At 47.8% G+C, this 24,966-nt stretch overlaps 1 protein-coding gene across 2 annotated transcripts in view; it reads left to right on the top strand.

Moving 5' to 3' along the window:
- Positions 1-5,170: 5,170 nt before the first annotated feature.
- The window catches only part of LOC125458335 (docking protein 3-like), a 36,229-nt gene continuing 16,433 nt past the window's right edge, over positions 5,171-24,966 (top strand). For both annotated transcript variants that reach the window (XM_048543538.2, XM_048543539.2), the window contains exon 1: positions 5,171-5,327. In XM_048543538.2, the coding sequence (XP_048399495.1) occupies positions 5,271-5,327 (57 nt within the window). In that variant the 5' untranslated portion in view covers positions 5,171-5,270. The remainder of the gene's footprint in view (positions 5,328-24,966) is intronic.

Consider the following 24,966-nt stretch of genomic DNA (forward strand, 5'->3'; position numbering starts at 1 on the left):
ATGCCCTGGAACTCTGCATTTCCCATGGCCTACCCACCTAGCCTGCACATCCCTGGACACTATGGGGCAATTTCCCATGACCAATCCACCTAACTTGCACATCTTTGGAGTGTGGGGGGAAACCGGAGCACCCGGAGGAAACCCACGCAGACACAGGGAGAATGTGCAAACTCCACACAGACAGTCCCCTGAGGGTGGGATTGAGCTTAGGTCCCTGGCGCTGTGAGGTAGCTGTGCTAACTACAGAGCCACCGTGCCACCCCTAAAGTTTCAGTATAGCTTCTGTAACTTATTATATTTTGTATTAATAAAGCTAAAGATTCCATGTTTTATTAATAACCGTTTCAACCTGTCCTCTCACCTTCTAAAATATAATTGGCCTTTGTTTGAGGAAACACTCCTGCACCAGATCTCCTGGTTCCTCTCCTCGCACCAGCTATCATGTGTTCTGGGATCATGCCAGGGCCTCACCATGATGAGGGCAACTTCATTCAGTCCACAATAACCTACCTCATGTCAAACTGCAGAATGAAACTACATATTGCCTGTGCTGTATCAAAAATAAATTGACCAAATACAGAAGCTTGTCACGGTTAATGCTTCCTGTAACTGTGGATTTGTTGCACTCACCTCACCCCAGTGATGGGAGCTGGGCGAACAGCTGGCTGCTGAGCGCGGGATATTGCTGTCGTCGATCTGGCCCCTGGCCTTTATCAGGCTTCACGCTGGGTGTCCTGTGGGTTACTGTTCCTTCCTGGAAGCTGGGTCGTTATGTTTTGACTTGTGTAGAACGGGAGTGGGGGGTGGAGATAATACCAGTGAAAAGGCTTGGTGGCAATGGTTAGTAACCCAACATGGGATAGGCAGACGTAATGTGCCATCTGATTTTTTTCCTGCCTGTCAATTGTGTATGTTTGTAATGGGGCCTTGGCGGAAGCTTGGTAGAATGGTTTGGAGATAACAAACTAAGGTAGTATGGAGCTCATATAATATATGACAGGGAAACCTTATCTTCTCCTACTGGATTTCTACCAGGGCATCTGGATCATACTGGTCACTTTAACCGACGCTGTAACCCCTTGACATTCTCTTCAGCTCACAGTTTAGGTCCTATCACCTTAAAGCAAGAAAGGAGAACTCTATTTACTCCTGTTCTTATTTAGATTATTTGTTTCTGGGATGTGGACATAATTCTGGCCAGGCCTGTTTTGCTGTCTGCCCAGAATTGTTCTCGAGAATGAAGCAAGTGGGTACTTTCTTGTACTACTGCAATCCACACAACACAAGTGTACTCACTGCCCTGTTAGGGCTTTTCCGGGATTTTGATCCCACAGCAGTAACTGAATGGCTATACATTTCCCAGCCAGGATGGTGGCAGCATGAGGATTTTGCTGGTCAGCTGCTACAGTGTATCTGTAGATGGTCCATCAAGCTGACTGTTTTGTCATAAGGTCTTAAGCATCCCGGACCTATCATCATTCAGACAATAAAGAAATATTCCATCGCACACCTAGCTTATGCCTTGTGGGCTGATTTTGGAGAGTCAGATGCTTAGTCTGACCCATTGCTTTCACCACGCCATTTGTCTAACTGATTCCAGTTGAGCTTACATAATGCTAATGGTAAGATCTTGCACAGTGGGAACGGAATAGTGCCATGCCTGACACTTTGAGTACACAAATCTCACTTGCTACTAATCCACGCAAGGCTGAATGGCATATAGTGCATGCACGGCTTAATTTTCTGAGGCGATAGATACAGCTGGAACTGAATACCACGCAGTTATCAGTGACTATCCCAACCTCTGGCTTTATGATGGAGACACAGATTGCTGGTGCTGTTATGGAAGGTTTAAGCCAAAGCTTCCCAAATTATTTTCTAATGCAAGCCCTTCCTAACACTCCAGAGTTAATTACCTGAGCTGCCAACTCAAGCAAAATAGTTACATTCAATACATAAATATTAATATTTGCATATTGTAGATAATCATAAAGACACAGAAGTCAGTGATTTTAAACAACTTTGTAAGATGTTGTTGTAAGCATTCAACAGATCTAATTAGATCCATGGGCATATCATAATAACAATAACTTCCTTCAGGAGATAGCAAAGACTGTAGATGATTCAAGTCACAGTTAATAAAATCTAGAACTGGAATCTAGAATCAATACTTTCTAAAGGCCACCAAATCACGGATAAGATACAGAGGAGCAAAACTGTTAGAAACTCACCAAGAACGCAAGATTTTATTTTTTACAAAAAACTTTGTATTCACTCGTGGCACATGGTATCACTGAGTGGTCCTGCTTTTGTTGCCTGTCCTGAGTTGCCCTTGAGAAGATGATGGTGAGCTGCCTCTTGAACTGGTACAGTCCATGTGCCGAAGGTTGACCCACAATGTCATGAGGAAGGGAATTCCAGGATTTTGACCCAGTGGCACTGAAGGAACTATGGTATACTTCCAAGTCAGGATGGAGAGTGGCTTGGTAAGGAGCTTGCAGGGGGTGGCGTTCCCATGTATCTGCTGCCCTTGACCTGCTAGACGGTAGTCATCGTGGGTTTGGAAGGTGCGATCCAAGGATCTTTGGTGAATTTCTGCAGTGAATTTTGTAGACAGTACACACTGCTCCATCTGAGTATTGATATTGGAGGGAGAGGATACTTGTGGATGTGCTGCTAATGGTGTAGGTGCAACAACAAATCCAAGACATTCTATAGGCTTTTGTTTTAGTCTTTTGTGGTATGTAGGCTTCACTGACTGTGCCAGTATTGTTTGTCTATCCCTAATTGCTCCTTGAGAAGGTGGTGGTGAGCTGCCTTCTTCAACCACTGCAATTCATGTGATGCAGAGACATCCACAGGGCTATAATGAAGAGAGTTCCAGATCATTACTCGCCAACAGCAAAGGTATGGTGATCTAGTTCCTCAGAAGTGATGTTTCCGTGCATCTGCTGTGCTTATTCTTACCTGACCCAACCATCTTTCATCAATGACCTTCCCTCTGACATAGGGTTAGAAGCAGGGGATGTCTGCTGATGATTGCATAATGCTCAACAACATTCAAAATTCCTCAGAAACTGGAGCCACCCTCATCCAAACATAACAAGTACTGGACAATGTTCAGGCTTGGACTGATTAGTGCATTCAGTCCACACAAATGCCAGGCACTGACTATCTCCAAGAAGGAGGAATCCAAACATCTTCCCTTGATGTACGATGACATTACCAGTCCCCTATTAACAATATCCTGGAGGTAACCATAGACCAGAATTTGGACTGGACCCAACGTGCAAATCATGCAGCAGTCAGGGCATTTCTGAAGCTGGAAATTCCAAGGCAAATAACTCAGCTCCTCTCTCCTCAAAACCGTCCACCATCAAAAAAGGCAGAAATCCTTAGCGATGAAATACTTTCCACATTCCTGAGCAGGAATCCTACATTCCTCTGAATGTGATACCCCCCAGGACAAAGGCACTTGCTTCATTGACAACGCATCCACCCAGTTCAGTACTCACTCCCTCCACCGTGAACACATACTGGCAACACAAAGCACCATCTACAAGATTCACTGCAGCAATTCACCACGGCCCTTCCAGCACCCAACTTTCAAACCTTACCGAGAGCCAGCACAGATTTACAGTCATAGAATCTGAGAGAGGTACAGCATGAAAACAGACCCTTTGGCCCAACTCATCCATGCCGACCAGATATCCTAAATTAATCTAGTCCCTTTTGCCCTCATCTCGCCCATGCCTTTCTATACTCTTCCTATTCCTGTACCCATCCAGATGCCTTTAAATTATAATTGTACCAGCCTCCACCACTTCCTCTGGCAGCTCATTCCATCCATGCAACACCCTCTGTGTGAAAACATTGCCCCCAGGTCCCTTTTAAATCTTTCGCCTCTCATCCTAAGCCTATGGCCCTCTAGTTTTGGACTCCCCCAACCTTGGCTATTCACCCTATCCATGCCCCTCATGATTTTATAAAGCAAATTAAATCTAACTAATATGAGTGTGTTTCTCGATAAGGGTTGATGACAAAGATACCATGATTGGCATTTGAAGAAGTGCCATGTAATAGGATTGCCAGCATAGAGGAAGATTAGGGCACAGTGGGTTTGTTTCAGTGTCAAAGCCACAGCATGGACAATAACTTGGCTGAATGACAGGAACAGATGATTGGAGTAGGTTCTGCTCCCCAGAACCACTGCTGTTCTTCATTTACATTTGGACATGCGGAATATTGTTTCAAAATTTGCAATTTCGACAAAACCTGGCAGTTATGTGAATGGTGAGGAGGACGGGGATGGTTCTCAGGAGGTCACAGGCTGAGGGAGTGGGTGGGATACCTGCAAGCTGATACTGAATGTAGAGAAATGTGATGTGATACATTTGATGGGATGACGGAGTAAAGGCATTCCAAGTTCAAAGGCACAATTGGGAGGAAGGGACAGGATCAGTGGGACCTTGGCATTATTGTGCACCATGTAGCAAGTGGTGAAATATGCCTTACTGGATGTTTTCTTTATAAATCAAGGCATAGAATACAAAAGTAAGCCAGTTATAATGGGCCTTTATAGAAGTCAGGAGCACTGCATCCGTCTTGAATATTGAGTTTGGGAAGAGAACACAAACTTTACACAGAAGAGTTTGGGAAGAGTTTATCCAAGGGTGACTGACTTCAGTTATGAGCGTGGAGTAGAGAAGCTCTGCTGTGCTATAGTGAGGAGAAAGGTGGGTGGGGGAGCAGTAGCACTGAGTTGAAGTAGCTTGGTTCTCCCTAGCAGAAGAGTCAAAAACCAGGCCACCCTGATTTTTAAGTTGATTGGCAAAAGGGTCAAAAATACAATGAAAACAAAAACTTATTTCAGTGCATCTGGATTGGGAATGAGGCCTGAGACGAGGCCGAGGCAGATCCAGCGCTGGCTGTAGGATTGGATAAGCAACAGAAGCTTTCAAATAAAAAGGAAGTTATAAAGGACGGGTCGTTCTTGCGGAGAGCTGGCACCATTTGGGCGGGCCGAACGGCCTCTTTCTCTGCGCAGTGAATCCGGGATTCGTGTGCAGCGGCATCCCACAGGGGAGATGGTTGGGGAACCCCGTTTGTTGTGCGGTTGTACAGTCCCAGAGGGTGAACACGCTGCGGTACAGTGCGTCCTGAGCCGACTGGAAGAAGGAAGTGTATATGTGGAGGAAGTGGAGACTCGAGAAGCTGCAGGGTGAGCGTTTGTGTCAGTGCCTGCTGAGCAGACCCGGAGGACACTGACCATGGCAAGTCCCATGAAAGAAGGAATCCTGCACATTCTGCAGTATAAGTTTGGCATGGTAAGTCCCAGCAGACTGAGCAGGGCTGGAGGTGATCAGTGCAAACTGGCACAGACCTTTAACAGGGCTCTCTCTCCCCCCTCCAGTTCACACCTAACGCGGGGCTTCGTTTCTGTATAACCCGCAGCTTCTCCTAAACCCCTCAACCCCATGCATTCGCTGCCAGCTCCAGGCCGTTCCCAGTCTGGTCCTGTTTCCGCCAACCCTTGCATTCCTGAGCAGCCTGGACCATCCCTGCTGAGCCCAGCACTGGCTGGTTACTGAGCCAGGGATCCCAGAATAGGTTCGAAAATTGCGGGGTGACGAACTAAATAACCCGGGGGTGGCGGTGACACTGCCCCTAGGACAGCACTGTCGCTCCTAGGACCTCTGGCGAGGTCAGTCACTGCTGGGAATGTTACAGTCCACAGACAGCAAGCTGGGGCTGGGAGTGGGGGGTTGGCTGGTTGCTGGGTTTCATTGGATGCAAACTTATTCCTGAGGCTTATTATCCCTTTACTTTGAGGTCTCTGGACATGTTCCTTTTTTGTGTAAAGATTAGATGCATTTGGAAGATTTTGTCTAGCTCCAGGAACATAAAATATGCATTTTTCAGTTGAGGTTACTGTTCTAATCCTAACAGCCGTTGATGACATGGACTTCCCCTTTAAAAGATTTTGTAATCAAGGGACGAGTTTATATTGTCTTCGAGTTACAGTCATGGAGTCATACAGTTATACAGCACAGAAACTGACCCTTTGGTCCAATTCGTCCATGCCGACCAGATATCCTAAACGGATCTGGTCCCATTTGCCAGCATTTGACTCATATCCCTCTAAACCCTTCCTATTCATGTACCCATCCAGATGCCTTTTAAATGTTGTAATTGAACCAGCCCCCACCACTTCCTCTGGCAGCTCATTTCATACATGCTCCAACCTCTGCGCGAAAAGATTACCCCCCAGGTCCCTTTTAAATCTTTCCCCTCTCACCTTAAACCTATGCCCCTCTAGTTTTGGACTCTGTTCCCCTGGGGAAAAGACTTTGGCTGTTCACCCTATCCATGCCTCTCATGATTTTATAAACCTCTATAAGGTCACCCCTCAGCCTCTGACGCTCCAGGGAAAATAGCCTATTCAGCCTCTCCCTGTAGCTCAAACTCTCCAGCCTTGGCATCATGCTTGCAAATCTTAGTTTGGGTGGATGCTCTTTGGAGGGACTTGATGGGCTGAATGGCCTGCTTCCACACTGCAGGGATTCTATGTAGTGGGTTCTGGTTGTGGTGCACTGAGAGCAGGGGCTGCATTGCAAGGTCTCAGTAGAACTTAGAAATATTGGGGGACAGCTACTTTACCGGGAGTCTATTACAGACCCCCAAAGATTCAGTGTGAAATAGAGGAGCAGATATGTAGACTGTTCACGGAGGTATGTAAGAGTAATATTCTGGTAATTATACTGACAGATTTCAACTTTCCCTACATAAATTGGGATAGTCATAGTGTTAAGGGTTTGAGGGGGCAGATTTCCTGAAATGTATTCACGGGAGATTTTTGTATGAATATGTAGAAGGCCCAACAAGGGACAGCACAGTGCTGGATCGGGTTCATAGAATCATAGGATCCCTACAGTGTGGAAACAGGCCCTCAGCTCCACAGTCCACACTGACTGTCAGAGCATCCTACCCAGACCCATCCCCCTATAACCTACCAAATCTACACATCCCTGAACACTACAGCAATCCTTGGCTCTGTGAGGCAGCAGTGCTAATCACTGACCCACCATGCTGCCCTAAATGACAGGTTATAATAATTATGCTGGTCACCATTTCCAAGACTAAGCTCTAATTCCTAATTACATATTCCACCAGGTGCTCTGGTAGAATTTGAACCCATGCACTTCCAGCATGAGCCTGTGCTACAAGACAAGTGACATTACCATTACACCACTGTCTCCCCTATTCTGGGGAAAGAAGTCAGACAAGTGTTTAAAGTGGCAGTGGGGGAGCGTTTAGGTGATAGCGACCACAACACAGTATGGTTCAAAAACACAGTATGGTTCAAATTTGTTCTGGACAAGGAAAAAGGTGGCCTGCATAAAACAGCTTTGGACTGGGGGGAAGGCAGATTTTATGAGAATAAAGCAGGATCTGGGAACAGCTCCTTGTGGGTAAGTCTGCAGCAGAGCAATGGGGGTGGGGGTTGTGCATTCCAATAGGAGCTGGGAAAAGCACAGGCCCAACATTAATTTTTTTACAGGAAATGTAGGAGCAATAAGGTCAGAGAACCCTGGATGCCGAGGACAGTTCAGGACTGGATGAGGAAGAAGGGAAGGGCTTGTAGCAAGTCCAAAGGGAGTAGTTCAGCTGCAGCCCAAGAGGAATTCAAGAAGTGCAGGAGGAAACTTAAGAAATTAATTAGAGGGCAAAAAAAGGGGTGTGACAGAGGATTTCTGAAATGATTAGGGGGAATCCTAAGGTATTTTATAAATACATTGAGAGGAAGAAGTTAACCAGGGAAAGAGTAGGTCCCATTAGGGACAAAGGGGGGCAACCTGTCGATGAAGCTGCAGGATATCAGAAAAGTGTTGAATGTCTTCAGTCTGGAGTGCGAGAAAGTAGGTACGAAATTCAGGAAAAGGGATTGTGAGGAACTCGCACAGTTTGACACAGGAAATGGAAGGTTTTGGAGACTCTGTTGGGCTTATAAACAGACAAATAACCTGGCCCAGATGAATTGCATCCCAGGTTGCTATGCATGACATAGCAAAAAAATTACAGAGACTCTGACACAAATTCTAAATTCATCTCTGGCCAGAGGGAAAGGTGCCAGAGGACTACAGAATGGCTGATGGGGTACTGCGCTTCTTAAAAAGTGGAAGACATGAACCAGGAAATTACAGACCAGTGAGTGTCGTATCAGCAGCAGGGAAACTGTTGGAGAAAATTCTGAAAAAGGAGCAAGTTAATAACCAATTGGAAAGGCATGGCATAATTTGGGATATTCAGCATGGCTTTGTCAGAGAGGGGTCATGCCTAACCAATTATTAAGAACCTTTTGAAAATGTGATCAAGTGTATAGATGAGGGAAGTTCAGTTATTGTAATTTATATGAATTGTAGCAAAGCTTTTGACATGTTCCTGCGTGGGAGACTAATTGAGAAGATTAAAGTATGTGCAGTTCAGGAAAATTCAGCGAGGTGGATCTGAACTGGCTTAGTAATAGTGGTAGAAGGCTGTTTGAGTGACTGGTTGTAGATATAGATGGGTTGGCCAGATGGGCAGACCGGTGGCAGATAGTATTTAACTGTGCTAAGTGCGAGGTGATGCACTTTGGAAGAAGAAACAAGATATGGGAATATTTAATGAATGGTAAGACACTAGGTAGCTGAGAGGAACAAAGGGATCTTGGGGTAATTATTCACAGATCCCTGAAGTCAGCAGAGCATATGAATAGGATAGTTAAAGCAGCATATGGGACACTTGCTTTCATCAGCCAAGACATAGTATTTAAGAGCAAGGAAGTAATACTGGAGTTGTACAGAGCATTGGCCAGGCCACAGCTGGAGTACTGTGTGAAGTTCTGGTTGCTTCAGTACATGAAGGATCATAGAATAGAACCCCTACAGTGTGAAAACAGACCATTTGGCCTATTGAGCCCTCAGCAACCCTCCGAAGAGCATCCCACACAGACACCGCCCCCCCGCCCCCTCCCGCCACCCCCAATCCCAGTAACACTAATGGCTAATCAACCTAACCTGTACATCCCTAGAAATTTTGGGCAATGTCCCATGGCCAATCCGCCCTAACCTGCACATCTTTGGACTCTGAGAGGAACCAGAGCAACGTGGTAAAACCCACACAGACACAGGGAGAAACGTGCAAACTCCACACAGACAGTCACCCAAGGCTAGAATCAAACTCAGGTCCCTGGCGCTGTGATGCAGCAGTGCCAACCACTGAGCCACCGTGCCACCCATGAGATCACTAGAGGGAATATACAGGAGGGCCCCCAGGATGTTGCCTGGGATAGAGAAAGTGAGCCATTAGGAGAGACGAGATAGGCTCAGATCATTTGCTGTGGAGCAGAGAAGACTGAGAGGAACATGAGTGAGTTGTATAAGATTATGAGGGATATGGAGAGGGTGAATAGAGAGCAGCTGTTCCCCTTGGTGGAGGGGTCAATCATGAGAGGATACATTTTTTTAGGGTAAGGGGCAGGAGATTCAGGGGGGATTTGAGAAAACTGTTTTCACTCAGCAGGTGCTGAGAATCTGCAGTGCAGTGCTTGGGAAAGTAGTAGAGGCTGGAAACCCTGCAACCTTTAAAAGATAATAAAATGTGAGGCTGGATGAACACAGCAGACCAACCTTTCCAAAACGAGGCCAGAAGGCAAGCAATGAGGATGACAGAAAGAGTCTGCAGAGGAAATGGACTGGTTCAGTAAGTGGGAAAAAATGTGGAAAATCATGTAGGAAAATGTGAGGTTAGACACTTTGGTAGGTGGATTAGAGGAGCTGAATATCATTGCAATAATTATTCCCAATAAACCTTTTCTATCCATGTCCCTGTCCAAGTGCTTTTTAAATGTTCCAGCTGTACCATGTCTACCACTTGCCCTGGCAACTTATTTCATAAACACATCGCCCTTGATGTGAAAAAGTTGTCCCTCAGGTTCTTTTCAAATCTCTTCCCCTCCCACCTTAAACCTACGCCCTCTAGCTCTGGACTTCCCTACCCAGGGGAAAAGACTTCGGCTATCCACCTTATTTAGGACTTTCACGATTTTATCAACCTCCAGCATCATAAGATTGCCCCAATTTAGTAGCGAGTTTTGAGAAGATTTGTAGCTCAGGTTGAGGTTCTAAATGTGAGTTTGCTCGCTGAGCTGGAAGGTTAGTTTTCAGACGTTTCGTCCCCTTTTGTTTGGAAAAAATATACTTTATTCAGAAGATGTACAAAAACTAAAACATATTTATACACCTACCCAGTCATGCGAGCCGCTCCGGGTTACCCAGGGGGTACGTACACCAACTGAAGGAAAAAAACAAACAAAGAAGAAAAAAAAACAAAGCAAAGAAAATACCCCGGCAGTTGTCACCCCGCATAGTCCTAGTTGGCCCCCTGACCAGTTGGGGAAGGCGCCAGCTGGGCCCAATTACCAGATAGGGCCCTTTTTTCTATTCTGGACGAGGGGTTTCATACCGTGGTCTTTCCCCACCGCGCCTTGGCGGCGGCTGCCCCAAGCTTTAGTGCGTCCCTCAGCACGTAGTCCTGGACCTTGGAGTGCGCCAGTCTGCAACACTCAGTCGGGGTCAGTTCTTTCAGCTGGCAGACCAGCAAGTTGTGGGCAGACCAAAGAGCGTCTTTCACCGCATTGATGGTCCTCCAGGCGCAGTTGATGTTGGTCTCGGTGTGCGTCCCGGGAAACAGCCCGTAGAGCATGGAGTCCCGTGTCACGGAGCTGCTCAGGACGAACCTCGACAAATACCACTGCATCCCCCTCCAGACCTCCTGCGCATAGGCACACTCCAGATGGAGGTGATCGACAGTCTCGTCCCCCCCGCAGCCACCTCGAGGGCAGCGTGCGGTGGTGCAGAGATTCTGGGCATGCATAAAGGATCTCACTGGCAGAGCCCCTCTCACCGCCAGCCAAGCAATGTCCTTGTGCTTGTTTGAAAGTTCTGGCGATGAGGCATTCTGCCAAACGACTTTGGCAGTCTGCGTGGGGAACCACACGACGGGATCCACCCTCTCCTTTTCCCGAAGGGTCCTGAGGATACTACGTGCTGACCACTGCCTGACGGCCTTGTGGTCAAAGGTGTTTCCTTTCAAAAATTTCTCCATGAAGGACAGGTGGTACGGAACGGTCCAACTACTCGGAGCGTTCCGCGGCAACGAGGCCAGGCCCATCCTTCGCAACACCGGGGACAGGTAGAACCTCAGTAAGTAGTGACACATGGTGTTTGCGTACTGAGGATCTACGCACAGCTTGATGCAGCCGCACACAAAGGTAGCCGTCAGGGCGAGGGTGGCGTTCGGTACGCCCTTTCCCCCATTTTCCAGGTCTTTGTACATGGTGTCCCTGCGGACCCGGTCCATCCTCGACCCCCAAATGAAGTGGAAGATGGCCCGGGTGACCGCAGCGGCGCAGGTCCAGGTAATAGGCCAGGCCTGCGCCACATACAACAGTACCGAAAGCCCCTCGCACCTGACAACCAGGTTCTTACCCGCGATGGAGAGGGACCGGAGCGTCCACCTGCCCAGCTTCTGCTTCAGTTTGGTGATATGCTCCTCCCAAGTCTGAGTGCACGCCCCAGCTCCACCAAACCAAACACCCAGCACCTTCAGGTAGTCTGTCCTGACGGTGAAGAGGATGAAGGAGCAGTCGTCCCAGTTCCCGAAGAACATGACCTTGCTCTTACCCCTATTGACTTCGGCACCCGAGGCCAGTTCAAACTGGCCGCAGATGTCCAACAGCCTACTCACCGACCGACGATCGGTGCTGAAGACAGCGACGTCGTCCATGTACAGGGAGGTCTTGACCTGAAGTCCTCTGCTGCCTGGGATAGTCACGCCCTTCAGGCTCACGTCCTTCCTGATGGATGTGGCGAAGGGCTCCACACAGCACACGAACAAGGCAGGAGAGAGCGGGCAGCCCTGCCTGACTCCAGATCTGACAGGAAAACTGTCCGATTCCCACCCGTTGATCGAGACTGCGCTAACAGTGTTGGCGTAGAGCAGCCGGATCCAAATGCGGATGTCCTCCCTGAACCCCAATTTAGAGAGGACGTCCCTCATGTAAGCATGAGAGACCCTGTCGAAGGCCTTCTCCTGGTCCAGGCTGACAAGGCAGGTGTCCACCCGCCTGTCCTGTACGTAGGCGATCATATCCCTGATGAGCGTGAGGCTCTCAGTGATCTTCCTGCCCGGCACAGCACAGGTTTGGTCACGGTGAATCACTGACTCCAGGACAGACCTGACCCGGTGGGCAATGACCTTGGCCAGGATTTTGTAGTCCACGTTCAATAGTGAAATGGGACGCCAATTCTTAATTTCTTCCCTCTCCCCCTTCCTCTTGTAAATGAGGGTGATGATGCCCTTCCTCATGGACTTGCACATTTCCCCTGCCCGAAGCGCACTATCGTACACCTCCAGCAGGTCCTGGCCGACCAGGTCCCACAGAGCGGAATACAGCTCGACCGGTAAGCCGTCGCTCCCGGGAGTCTTATTCCTCTCCAAGGACTTGAGGGCTCTGGTCAGCCCGTCCAGGGATATCGGCCGGTCCAGCCACTCCCTCGTGCCGTCGTCTAAGACCTCCGTGATAGACGACAGGAACAACTTGGAGGCCGTGCTGTCCGTGGGCTTTGTGTCGTAAAGTCCGGCATAGAAGCATCCGCTGATCCTCAAAATGTCGTCACCAAGCCGTCGTCCTCCTTCAGCCGGCTAAGCACAGAGCTCTCTTTGTGCACCTTCTGAAAGAAGAAACGCGAGCACGTCTCATCCTGCTCCACGGAGTGGATCCTGGACTGGAAGATTAGCCTGGAGGCCTCCGCAGCGAAGAGCGAGGCTTGCTGGCCCCTCACCTCACGCAGGTCCTCCGTGACATTGACCCCCATCAACTGCAGAACGAGCAGGTTCTACACCCTTTTCTGGAGTCGCGACAGCTTTCCCCGCCTCTCTCTCGCCTTCCGAACACCCTTGAGGACAAAGAACCTCTTGATGTTCTCCTTCACCATCTCCCACCAGTCACCCGGAGACTCAAAGAGGGGTTTCACGGTTCTCCAACCGGCGTACTCCCTCTTCAGCTCCTCAACGTTCTCTGGGGTCAACAGAGTCGTGTTGAGCTTCCACATCCCCTTGCTGGCCGGCTGGTCGTCCTGTAAGTGACAGTCGGCCAGCAGGAGGCAGTGGTCAGAGAAGAACACCGGCTCGACACCGGTGGACCTGACTGAGAACGCCCGTGACACAAACAGGAAGTCTATCCTTGAGCGAATAGACCCGTCTCCGCAACCAGACGTACCTCCGCTGCGCTCCGCCTGCAGGGGTGCTGAAGACGTCGAGCAGCTTGGCGTCCTTCACCTTGCCCATCAGGAATCTGGACGTGACGTCCAGTTGACTCCCCCCACCCGCTGTCCCCACGCCAGATTTTCCATCTGCATCAATGATGCAGTTGAAGTCTCCGCGTGGGATGACCGGCCTGGACGTAGCCAGCAGGGGTGGAAGCCGCTGCAGGACGGCCAACCGCTCACTCCGTACTGCTGGGACGTACACGTTGATCAGCCTCAGGGGAGCGTTCCTGTAGGTGATGTCAGCCACTAGGAGGCGCCCCCCCCCACCACCTCCTGAACTTGAGAGATGGTGAAGTCGCGCCCCCACAGCAGAATAGCCAGGCCCGAGGAGCCACAGTCGTTACCCCCCAACCAGATCGAAGGCCCACAGGTCCAGGCGCCGGACCATTTCCCGTACCTGCTGAGGTGCGGTATCCCGCACTCCTGCAGAAACAGGAGGTCCGCCTCGATGGTGGTCAGGTAGGCCAACGTGGACACACATCTTGCGGTGGACTTGACACTGCGCACATTAATGCTCGCAACTCGTACCCCCATTGTGGGCAATGACCGCAGTACCCTCCCCAAGTCCAAGGTCCAGCCCCTCCATCTGTCCCTTCATGCCCATTGCCCAGGCGAACTGCTGGACGCTCTCCGGGCTCAGGAAACCGTCCGTGCTGCCTTCTGGGTGGCATCGCCCCGTCTGGGGTACAGAGGCAGGAGAGTCCGGCTCTGGGTCAGGCTGGGGACGCGCTGTTTCCTCCTTCCCGCCTGGAAGTTCCGGGAGGCCCTCCAGGGCCCCAGCGGCACATGACTGGGTGTCGGATGGAGCCTCAGGATGCCACCCGTCACCTGGAAGCGGGGTGCTGCTTTCCTTCCCCCTCGAGACCTTTAACTTCTGCTTCGGGTGGGCCCTCTCCGAATCCCCCTCGTCAGAGGAGCTCTTATAGCCCCCCTGTAGCTGCCTCTTCCCGCCTGATGGTTGTGGTTCCTGGGCCCGCCGACGCACCTTCCTCCTCGCTTTCTGGACCATCGGCTACTCCCCTGGGTCGCCTGTCGCTGCCTCCATCGACTCCGGGTTGTCGGGGGGGAGCAGAGCTGGACGGGCGCTTTGCTGGCCTCAGGCCCATCCTGCAGGGCTGGGCCCTCCTGCACGGCCTGGCCCTCCTGCACATTAGTGGGGTCTTTGCAGGGCCCTGGTGCCTTCCTCTCCTCCGGGGGCCTGGCCCCGCGTTGCGCCTGCCGGCGACCTGGGCGTAGGTGGTCCCCCGCTGCGGGCATGCCCTATAGAGGTGGCCCGCTTCCCCGCAAAGGTTGCAGCTTCTCTCTCGTGGGCGATCCTTTGCAAGGTGTCCCTCCTCCCTGCAGTTCCTGCAGATGGTGGCTTTGCAGTCGGCCGCCACGTGACCTGACCTACCACAGGCTTGGCAGACTTTAGGTTGCCCTGCATAGGTCAGGTAGCCCCTGCTCCCGCCGATCGCGAAGCTGGATGGTGGATGTATGACATTCCCGTCCGCGCCCGTCCTCAGCGTCACCTTGACCCGCCTCTTACTGGTCCAGATGCCAAAGGGGTCCATGATGTCTGTTAGGTCCCCTTCCACCTTCACGTACCTTCCAAGGGAGGTCAGGACAAAAACTGCTGGCACATGCAGGTTGTACATATGTACAGTCACCATACGGCTCCTCTGTGCTGGCATCACAAACAGTGGGACAGCGGTCAATACAGAGAGGGGGCCCTCCCCTCCTTTCTCCTTGAAAACCTCCAGGAAGTGCTCGCAAAGCTTGGCACTCCTGAAGGCCACATCGTAAAAACCCCCTCCGGGGAAATCCTGCAGGCAGTAAATGTCTGCAGCAGCGAACCCACAACAGTCCAACAGGACCCTCTTCATGAAGAAGGTGCGGTCCACAGGTGCACCTTCATCCACCTTCTTCACGGAAACACGGATGGTGTTCCAGACCCCTTGACCTGGGGCACGAGCACTTCCCGCAGCCATCGTTGCAGGTTGGCTGCTCCCCTGAACCAGCGTTAGGCCAAAGCCAGCATTAAGATCTACCGGTTGCAAGGGTGCACAGCCAACCCGACGTCCTCCTTTCACCTCCAAGACAGCGCTCTCCTCCTCTTGGTCCACAAGAGAGTGGGTCTTTATTTTGTTCCAGATGTAAGCTGGTTCACTGAGCTGGAAGGTTTGTTCCCAGACGTTTCATTACCATTCTAGGTAACATCAACAGTGAGCCTCCAATGAAGCGCTGGTGTTATGTCTCGCTTTCTATCTATCTGTTTAGGTTTCCTTGGGTTGGTGATGTCATTTCCTGCGTTGGTGATGTCATTTCCTGTTCTTTTTCTCAGGGGATGGTAGATTGGCTCCAAGTCAATGTGTTGGTTGATGGAGTTCCGGTTGGAATGCCACGCTTCTAGGAATTCTCGTGCGTGTCTCTGTTTGGCTTGTCCTAGGATGGATGTGTTGTCCCAATCAAAGTGGTGTCCTTCCTCATCTGTATGTAAGGATACGAGTGATAGTGGGTCATGTCGTTTTGTGGCTAGTTGATGTTCATGTATCCTGGTGGCTAGCTTTCTGCCTGTTTGTCCAATGTAGTGTTTGTCACAGTTCTTGCAAGGTATTTTGTAGATGACGTTCGTTTTGCTTGTTGTCTGTATAGGGTCTTTTAAGTTCATTAGCTGCTGTTTTAGTGTGTTGGTGGTTTTGTGGGCTACCGTGTTGTCCTTGTGTTAAGCAAATCAACTGTCTGCATCCTTGGAGTGGGAACTCTCTCCACATTTGGATAATACACGGTTAACTACACAAATGCGACCTTACATTGACGAGACAGTCCAACATAGCTGCCCACAATTTTACTGGCCTCCCCTTGCCTCCCAGCTGAAGGTTGACGGGTGATCTTATAGAGGTTTATAAAATCATGAGGGGCATGGATAAGTTGAATGGCGGGTGTCTTTTCCCAAGACAGCGGGTAACAAGACTAGGGGGCATCATTTTAAGGCAAGAGGAGAAAGATTTAAAAAAAGACATTAGGGGAAACTGTTTTACACAGAGAGTGGTTCGTGTGTGGAATGCACCTCTGGAGGAAGTGGTGGAAGAAAATGCAGTTACAACATTTAAAAGATATTTGGATAAGTACTTGAATAAGAAATGTTTTGAGGGAGAGGTTCCAAGTACAGGCAGGTGAGACTAGTTTAGTTTGGGATTACGGACAGCATGAACAAGTTAGAGACTCAATGACAATCGGTACAATCTTGAACTTTGTTCCTGAATTATTTATGTTCCTCAGAGTGAATAAACCCTAACACCAGGCAAATGTCTAACAAATAGAAGACCAATACAGTAAGAACACTTTCACAAGACCAGGTCAAAGGAATCACCAAATAATGAAAACCTATTCCAAACCGATTCATCTCATGGTGTTCTTTGCCCCTAACTTCATTCATTCAAAAATTCAATGTGAGGTTTTGCACTTTGGAAAAAAGAATACAGGCATGGACTATTTTCTAAACGGTGAGAAAATTTGCAAAGCAGAAGTACAAAGGGATCTGGGAGTGTTGGTCCAGGATTCTCTCAAAGTTAACTTGCAGGTAGAGTCTGTAATTCAGAAAGCGAATGTAATGATGTCGTTTATCTCAGGAGGGCTGGAATATAAAAGTAGTGATGTGCTTCTGAGGCTTTATAAGGCTCTAGTTAGGCCCCATTTAGAATACTGTGTCCAGTTTTGGGCCCCTCACCTCAGGAAGGACATAGTAACCCTGGAGCATGTCCAACAGAGAATCACACTGATGATCCCTGGAATGGTAGGTTTAACGTATGATGAACGACTAAGGATCCTGGGATTGTACTCATTAGAGTTTAGAAGGTTGAGGGGAGATCTAATAGAAACTTACAAGATAATGTATGGTTTAGTAGGGGTGGACGCTTGGAAGTTGTTTCCATTAGGCGGGGAGACTAGGACCCGTCGGCACAGCCTTAAAATTAGAGGGGGTAAATTTAAAACTGAAATGAGTCGACATTTCTTCAGCCAGAGAGTGGTGGACTTGTGGAATTCATTGCCACGGAGTGCAGTGGAGGCCGGGACGTTGGATGCCTTCAAGGCAGAGATCGACAAATTCTTGATCTCGGAAGGAATCAAGGGCTACAGGGAGAGTGCAGGGAAGTGGAGTTGAAATGCCCATCAGCCATGATTTAAATGGCGGAGTGGACTTGCTGGGCCAAATGGCCTTATTTCCACTCCTATGTCTTATGGTCTTATGGATGAGGGCATTGCTGACCAGGCAACATTTATTGCCCATCCCTCGTTGCCCAGAGGGCAGTTCAGAATCAACCACATTGCTAAGGGTCTGGAGTCACATGTAGGCCAGGCTGGGTGAGGATGGCAGTTTCCTTCCCTAAAGGGCATTAGTGAACAGATAGGATTTTCCCCCAACAATTGACAATGGATTCACAGTCATCATTAGATCCTTAATTCCAGATTTCTTTATATTTTGAATTCAAATTCTTCCATCTGTGATGGTGGGATTTGAACCTGGATTTTCAGAACATTATCTGGGTTGCCTGGATTAGCAGTCAAATGAAAATACCACTAGGCCATTGATCCTCCCATATAATTTTAATAAAGGTAGGATAAACCTACCTCCCTTCTTCAGTGTCCCCAGTGTCCTTGTGAATTTCTCATCTTCAGCCATTACCTTGTCAATAAATAATAGAAAATCATTTTAGCACTTGTCAGCTCTGATTTTCCCCTGAACTTGTGCTGTGAATTCCTCCTTGATATTTTATATCTATCTTGGTGAGAAGTAGAAGTGGAGCCATTTTGTTCTTTATTGAACATTTTGTGGTCAGCCTTATAGCTCAGAAGACCAAGTAGCCAGTCGCTATTCAGTAATGTGGTTGCTGAAGGAGGAGCTTAGCGTTCAGAAATTAGTCTGAACCCCTGCCCATCCTAAACCCCGATTAATGACCTGTTGCCCTTCGGTGAGTAAACATCATCCGTGTTGATATGCAACAACACTGCTGTAAAGCGTGCATTTTTGTCTTATTTTTATTTGGATTCATTTAACCGCTTGTATTCCAGGTCGTTTTTGTGTTTTGTGACTGCTGATTTTTAAGTGCGCTTAGATTTGAGAACTTCCTCTATGTTTATATAAATGTTTAGATAATGTCATGGGACGCCTAGAGGTTGAGCAGAGAAAACTCTTCAGTTTATTCCATTACTGGTTTTATTAAGTAGTTCTCTTTGAATGTGGTGGAATAATTTTCCACTAAGATCTATAATATTTGGGTCAATGGACTGAGTGAGTTATCCTTGTGTGATGGGCTTGGCTAGGGTTGAGAAGGTGGACAGTACAGCGAAGGGAGGGAAGCATCAAAAGCAGCCTCTAAATTCTGTATCATTCAGGATCCTTTCTGGACGCTCAACAGCTCTAACTGCTGAATACATTTATTATACAATAAAGGTTCAAGGAAATCTTGGCAGCAATGCATAGGTATTTTTGTACTAGTTGAGTTCAGTTTGTTCTCAAATATCATATCTGCTTGTTTAAAGGTTGAGTTCCTTAAAACAAGTTTTGAAACAAAAAGCAAAGGGTCACCTTTAATATTTCATTGGGTTGGGTTCCTGTTGCCCCAGGGAAGGTCAACCAAATGTAACTCCGGATTGGTGATAATGGGAACTGCAGATGCTGGAGAATCCAAGATAATGAAATGTGAGGCTGGATGAGCACAGCAGGCCCAGCACCCTCACCCCATCCCTCTCTCTGATGAAGGGTCTAGGCCCGAAACGTCAGCTTTTGTGCTCCTGAGATGCTGCTGGGCCTGCTGTGTTCATCCAGCCTCACATTTCATTAACTCCGGATTGGCACCACTTTGCAGTGGCCATGCCCTCCTGCTGCTTCTCTAACTTTCCCATTCACTTATCCTTTCATCTAACTCCTTCCATCTTGTTGTTTCTCTCTGGAACGCTTTCAGAGAGAAAGCATTAGTGGGACAGTGGGCAGGGAATTGTTCAGGAAGAGAGGGAGAGAGTCAGTCCTTGGGAGAGATGGTGAGCGGTGGTTAGCAAAAAAAGTTAGGTTCTTTAGCCAAAAAGGCAGTTTGACGGATATAGAATACATACAAAAAGTTAGAGATATTTTTGCCTGAAGTTAGGGTCAACCATCGCTCAGGTATATATGAATGTAGAAAACAAATACTTTTCAAATAGTGTTCTAAACTAAGAGGAGGTGGGGTAGAATTTCTTTTTGAGGAGCACAGTGGTTCATGGTAATTGCACAGGTGCTCACAAAATAACTCCATGTTCTCACTCCAATTTTGACAATTCATCACCCATACTTTTCAAGTAAAGAACCCAGTTTGCACCATGGCTTTTCAGTATAATATAAATAATAAAAATAATAGCAATCTTTCACTGCTACAACAATCATTCCTTGACCAATACTTAAGGAAAGCCAGCATGAATTTGTGAAAGGCAATAATTTTTTACTAACTTGGTTAAGTTTTTTGATGAGATAACAGAGCGAGTGATGAGAGTAATATGGTTGGTGTAGTGCACTGAAATTTCTGAAGTAGGTTTGAAAACATGCCATATAACAAACTTGCCAATGACGTTGAAGGCTGTGGAATAAATGAGACAGTGGTATCGTGGACACACAATTGATGGAGTGAGAAGACGCAGATTAATGATGTATTATTGTCTTTGCACTGGTGGAAGCTGTACAGTGTGTTTTCCACAGTAGGAGAACTGTTGTTTTTCTATATGAATGACCTTGACCTGGGTATACAGGAAACTATTTCAAAATTTGCAGACAGCCCAAAAGTTGGCAGCATTGTGAACTCTGAGGAGGATTTTGATAGACTCCAAGAGGACATCGATAGGCTGATGGAACAGGCAATAAGGTGACAGATGAAATCTAATGCAGCAAATTGCTGAATAATACGTTTTCATCATAGATCATAGAATAACTAGAATGTGGAAACAGGCCCTTCGGCCCAACTAGCCCACACCAACCCTCAGAGCATCCCACCCAGACCCACATCCCTAATCTACATATCCCTGAACACTACGGGCAATTTCCCATGGCCAATCCGCCTAGACTGCAAACCTTTGGACTGTGGCAGGAAACCGGAGCACCCGGAAGAAAGCCACGCAGACACATAGACAGTCGCCTGAGGGTGGAATCAAACCTGGGTCCCTGGAAGTAAGGGACAGCAGTGCTAACCATTGAGCCACTGTACATGTGTTAAGTGGGCATTAGAGCAGATAGACATGGGGATATGCTGAAAGCCAAAGGGTGGCAATGTCGATACAGAAAGTTGTTACAATCCATTTCAGATCCTGCGCTTCCAGAGTAAAAGGCTTGAGGCTGCTTTGTTTCCTCCTGATCCTGAGCATCGTTGTGTTAAGAGGACCCAACGGGAATCAGGCATCACTGCAAATTTAAGCTGGTCAGCACACCTCACCACCTGCCCTTTCCCCTGGGTGTGCGGAAACATGTAACCCACGGCTGTAATGGTGCCAGAAGCTGATAGACCCAAGCAGAATACAAACTGAATGTCAATAAGCAAGTTATTGTTGAGTTAGTCCAACTTGAGTGTACTATCAGTGACCTCTTCCGTCACTTTGCTGATAATTGGGTGTAGGCAGCGATAATTGCTGGGTCGGATTTGTCCTCCTTCTTATGGATGGGTCTTACCCAGGTAAAGGGGTTGGTTAGCTCAGTTGGCAGTCTGATACCAACAATGTGGGTTCAATTCCCACACTGGCTGAGGTTACCACAAAGAACTATTCTTCTCAGCCACTACTGAGGCTTAGTGACCCTTAGGTTAAACCACCACCACTCACCTCTCCATAATGACAGAGTAGAACTATGCCATCTTTAGCTTTAACCTTACCTGGGCAATCTTCCACAGTGCCAAATTGATGCCAGTGTTATAACCGTAGTGGAAGGGCATGGCCAGTCCTGTAGCAAAAGTCTTTGGTCCTATTGCTGGAATATTTTCAGGGCAATAGCCTTTGCAGTATCCAGTATTTTCACCCCTTCCTGATATAATGTGGAGTGTGGTAGATGCAAACTCAAGCATGTCTTTCCAAATAGATTGGACAAGCAACTGGGGACTGGGTTAATGCAGGGCTACACGGACATGATGTGGGAGTGGAACTTATGGATTTGGTTTCCAGAGAGCCATTACAGGCGTGGCAAGCTGCATAACCTTCTTCTGTGCTGTGTCCATTACTTAATTATGGTTTTCCCCATAAATCCTCGCCCAGGCACCTTTTGCACACTGTTGTAAACCTGTCCCAATTTTCTTACCAATGGCAAGATGCTGGTTTGCTCTTGAGTATTATCTCTCTTTCCATTCTTCAACTCTCTCCTCCCCTGCCCCATCCAGAAGAATTTTCACCAGATTGTATCTGGTCCTCCTCCATTACGACTCTACCTGTTTTCTCTCTCATATGGTTGAGTGAAAAATTCTAAGGAAATCAAAGCAGTCCAAACAACTTCCATCAGTCCAAAAACCAAGTTCGCTATTGGAGAATAGGCGTAACAGTGATACAAACAGCCGAGTAAAGGTAAATTTCTAACTTTACCTGGGCAAAACTCACTAGGGACAACAAAAAAATGCAGATGCTACAGTCCAAGGTAGACAAACGGGAGCCTGGAATCACGCTGCAGGCCAGGCAGCATTGGGAGGAAAGGAGCAGCCAGTGTTTTGGCTATTCCCCTTCTTCAGGGCTGGAAGGGGGGGCGTAGAAAGAGCTGCAGATAATCGGTGGGGATGGAGGGGTTGGGGGGGTGGAAATAGCAGAATGGTGGCGATAGGTGGACACTGGTGGTAGGTACAAGCTGGTTGGTTGATGGGAGGAATGAATCTGGTTGGTGGCTGGAGGGGAGTGTTGGTAGGTGGAATGGGAGGGAGGAGGTGGGGCTGGAACGGAGAGCTGGTGGACCGGTGGGAAGGTTGATTGAAATTAGAGAACTCAATATTGAGTCCCTCCAGTTACTGCTCACTTCAACTCCCTCTCCCAATCACCCTCTGACATGTCTGTCCTTGGCCCCTCCAGTGTTGCATTGACTCAGAATGCAAATTTGAGGAACAACACTTTCTCTTCCACCTGGGCACCCTACAACCTACACCCTACATCCCTCCCATTGACCAACCAGACGCTGCCTGGCTTGCTGTGTTCGTACAGCATCCTGTTTGTCTACGTAACTCACTAGAGATGAGACGCCTTTCTGAAAATAAGGAACTCTCATTAGTTAAAGGAAGTGCAACTTAATTTTGTACAGGGGTCACTGATTAACTGCCTCTGTGCCTGATGCATTGGTCTAATGACATGGAGCAGTGTAAACAGAATGGAGGCAGGGTCACTCGACCCAAAACCTTAACTCTGATTTTCTCTCCACAGATGCTGCCAGACCTCCTGGGCTTTTCCAGCAACTTCTGTTTTTGTATCTGATTTGCAGCATCCGCATTTCTTTTGGTTTTTATGAGAGCTATTCTTAATGGGGTTTTGGTTTTAGTTTGCTTACATTGGACAGGGATACGTGAGCTTGTGCTGCAGGTGGTTCTAGACCTCACTTTGATCCGACAGTAGTTTCTGTGACAATACTATGCCTTTAAGATGTGTATTCGGTGCTGGGTTTTTTTTTCCAGAGGTACCAAGCAGTGTTTTCAAAGGCAATGGAGCAAATAGCTTGTGAGACCCTGGGTTTCTTTTAAAAGTTGGGACATAGAAGCAGCCTGAAAGGATGGAACAAGCTGCCAGGAAACAGGAATTTTAGTTTTAGTTTTCTGCAGTTGCTAGGGCCTTGAAGCTGGATGTTCAAACTGTTTGCCCTCCCTCTGTTACAGCGAAAAGCTGGAGTTCTCTTCCTGCTGCTAGGATTGCATGTGAGACAGTCCATTTTACCGAAATTTTTTTTTCTATTTGTTTTGTGGGATATGGGCGTCACTGGCTGGCCAGCATTTATTGCCCCATCCCTAGTTGCCCCTTTGAGAAGGTGGTGGTGAGCTGCCTTCTTGAACCACTGCAGTCCACCTGCTGTGGGTGAATTCCAGGATTTTCACCCTGCAATTAGTGGAGGAACAGTGATATATGTCTGAGTCAGGATGGGGAGTGACTTGGAGGGGAACTTGGAGCTGATAAAAGCCAAAAGAACTGTGGATGCTATAAATCAGGAACAAAAGCAAAGTTGCTGGAAAAGCTGAGCAGGTCTGGCAGCATCTGTGGAGGAGAAAAACAGAGTTAAGGTTTTGGGTCTAGTGACTCTATCTCAGACCTGATGGTGGCTGGGAAAACGTCAGTTTATATGCAGGAAATAAGGAGGTGGGTGGGATAGGGAGTAAACAATAGGATACAGCCCAAAGAGAGAGAAAGACAGTTGGACAGACAAAGGAATTGCTAACGATCAGACTGGGAGGGCGAAGAGTTGTTAATGGGGACCATTAGTGATTAACAACAGGGGGTGTGGAGGGGCAGGCATGTGGTAATAAGGCCAACTTGAAAGTGGTGGTGTTCCCATATATCAGCTGCCCTTCTCCTTCTCGATGGAAGTGGTTGTGGGTTTAGAAAGGGTGTGCTTATGGAATGTTACTATATTAAAATAGTTGCTGTTCGGCAGTTAAATAATCTATTATTGTGTTAAGTTTTCCAGTAGATTTATTTCAATTTCTTCTTTCTTTTATTGCCTTTGAACTATAGTGTATGAAAAATGAGATAACAAGGTGTAGAGCTGGATGAACACAGCAGGCCAAGCAGCATCATAGGAGCAGGAAAGCTGACATTTTGGGCCTAGACCCTTCTTCAGAAATGGTCTAGGCCCGAAACATCAGCTTTCCTGCTCCTATGACGCTGCTTGGCCTGCTGTGTCCATCCATCTCTACAACTTGTTATCTCAGATTCTCCAGCATCTGCAGTTCCTACTGTCTCTGTATGAATAATGTGTGTTTGGCTTCGAGACTGGTAGATCAACCAATTAAATTGCATCTGGAAGACAACATCAAGCATTTGCCTTTAAAATAACAAAAGATAGGCTATCTTCTTCATATATTTTGAGGGGGTTTGGTCTGATCCATAACATTTCTTATTGAAATCCTTTATCAGGAACAATATGGTAACTTACAATGCACTGAGTGAACAGGAGTACACGCACAGGAAGGGTTTAGAGGGATATGGACCAAATGCTGGCAAATGGGACTAGATTAATACAGTATATCTGGTTGGCAGGGACAGGTTGGACTGAAGGGTCTGTTTCCATGCTGTACATCTCTATGACTCTATGACATGTGTACTTACCGCATTTGTTTCATTTCTTTGTTAGCTTTACCAATAGTTTTCTCCCCATTCCATTATCCTCATGAGCTAGACATCAGATATACACAAGAAGCTGTGTGTTCGGTGGTATTCCATTCAAAACTCCCTCAGGAACCAGCGTCCATGAAGAAACTGGTGTTAATTATGATTCACTCTCAGATATGCTGCAACTGTAGTTGACCCATTTTATTCCTTATTTTAACATTGTGGGGGATCTCCTGTTATACACAGTGAACTAAATGGCATTCAGAAAATATCTACAAAGCGGGGAGGCGATAGCCTAGTGGTATTATCACTGGGC

Source organism: Stegostoma tigrinum, chromosome 13, assembly GCF_030684315.1.
Source record: "Stegostoma tigrinum isolate sSteTig4 chromosome 13, sSteTig4.hap1, whole genome shotgun sequence".
Taxonomy (NCBI): domain Eukaryota; kingdom Metazoa; phylum Chordata; class Chondrichthyes; order Orectolobiformes; family Stegostomatidae; genus Stegostoma; species Stegostoma tigrinum.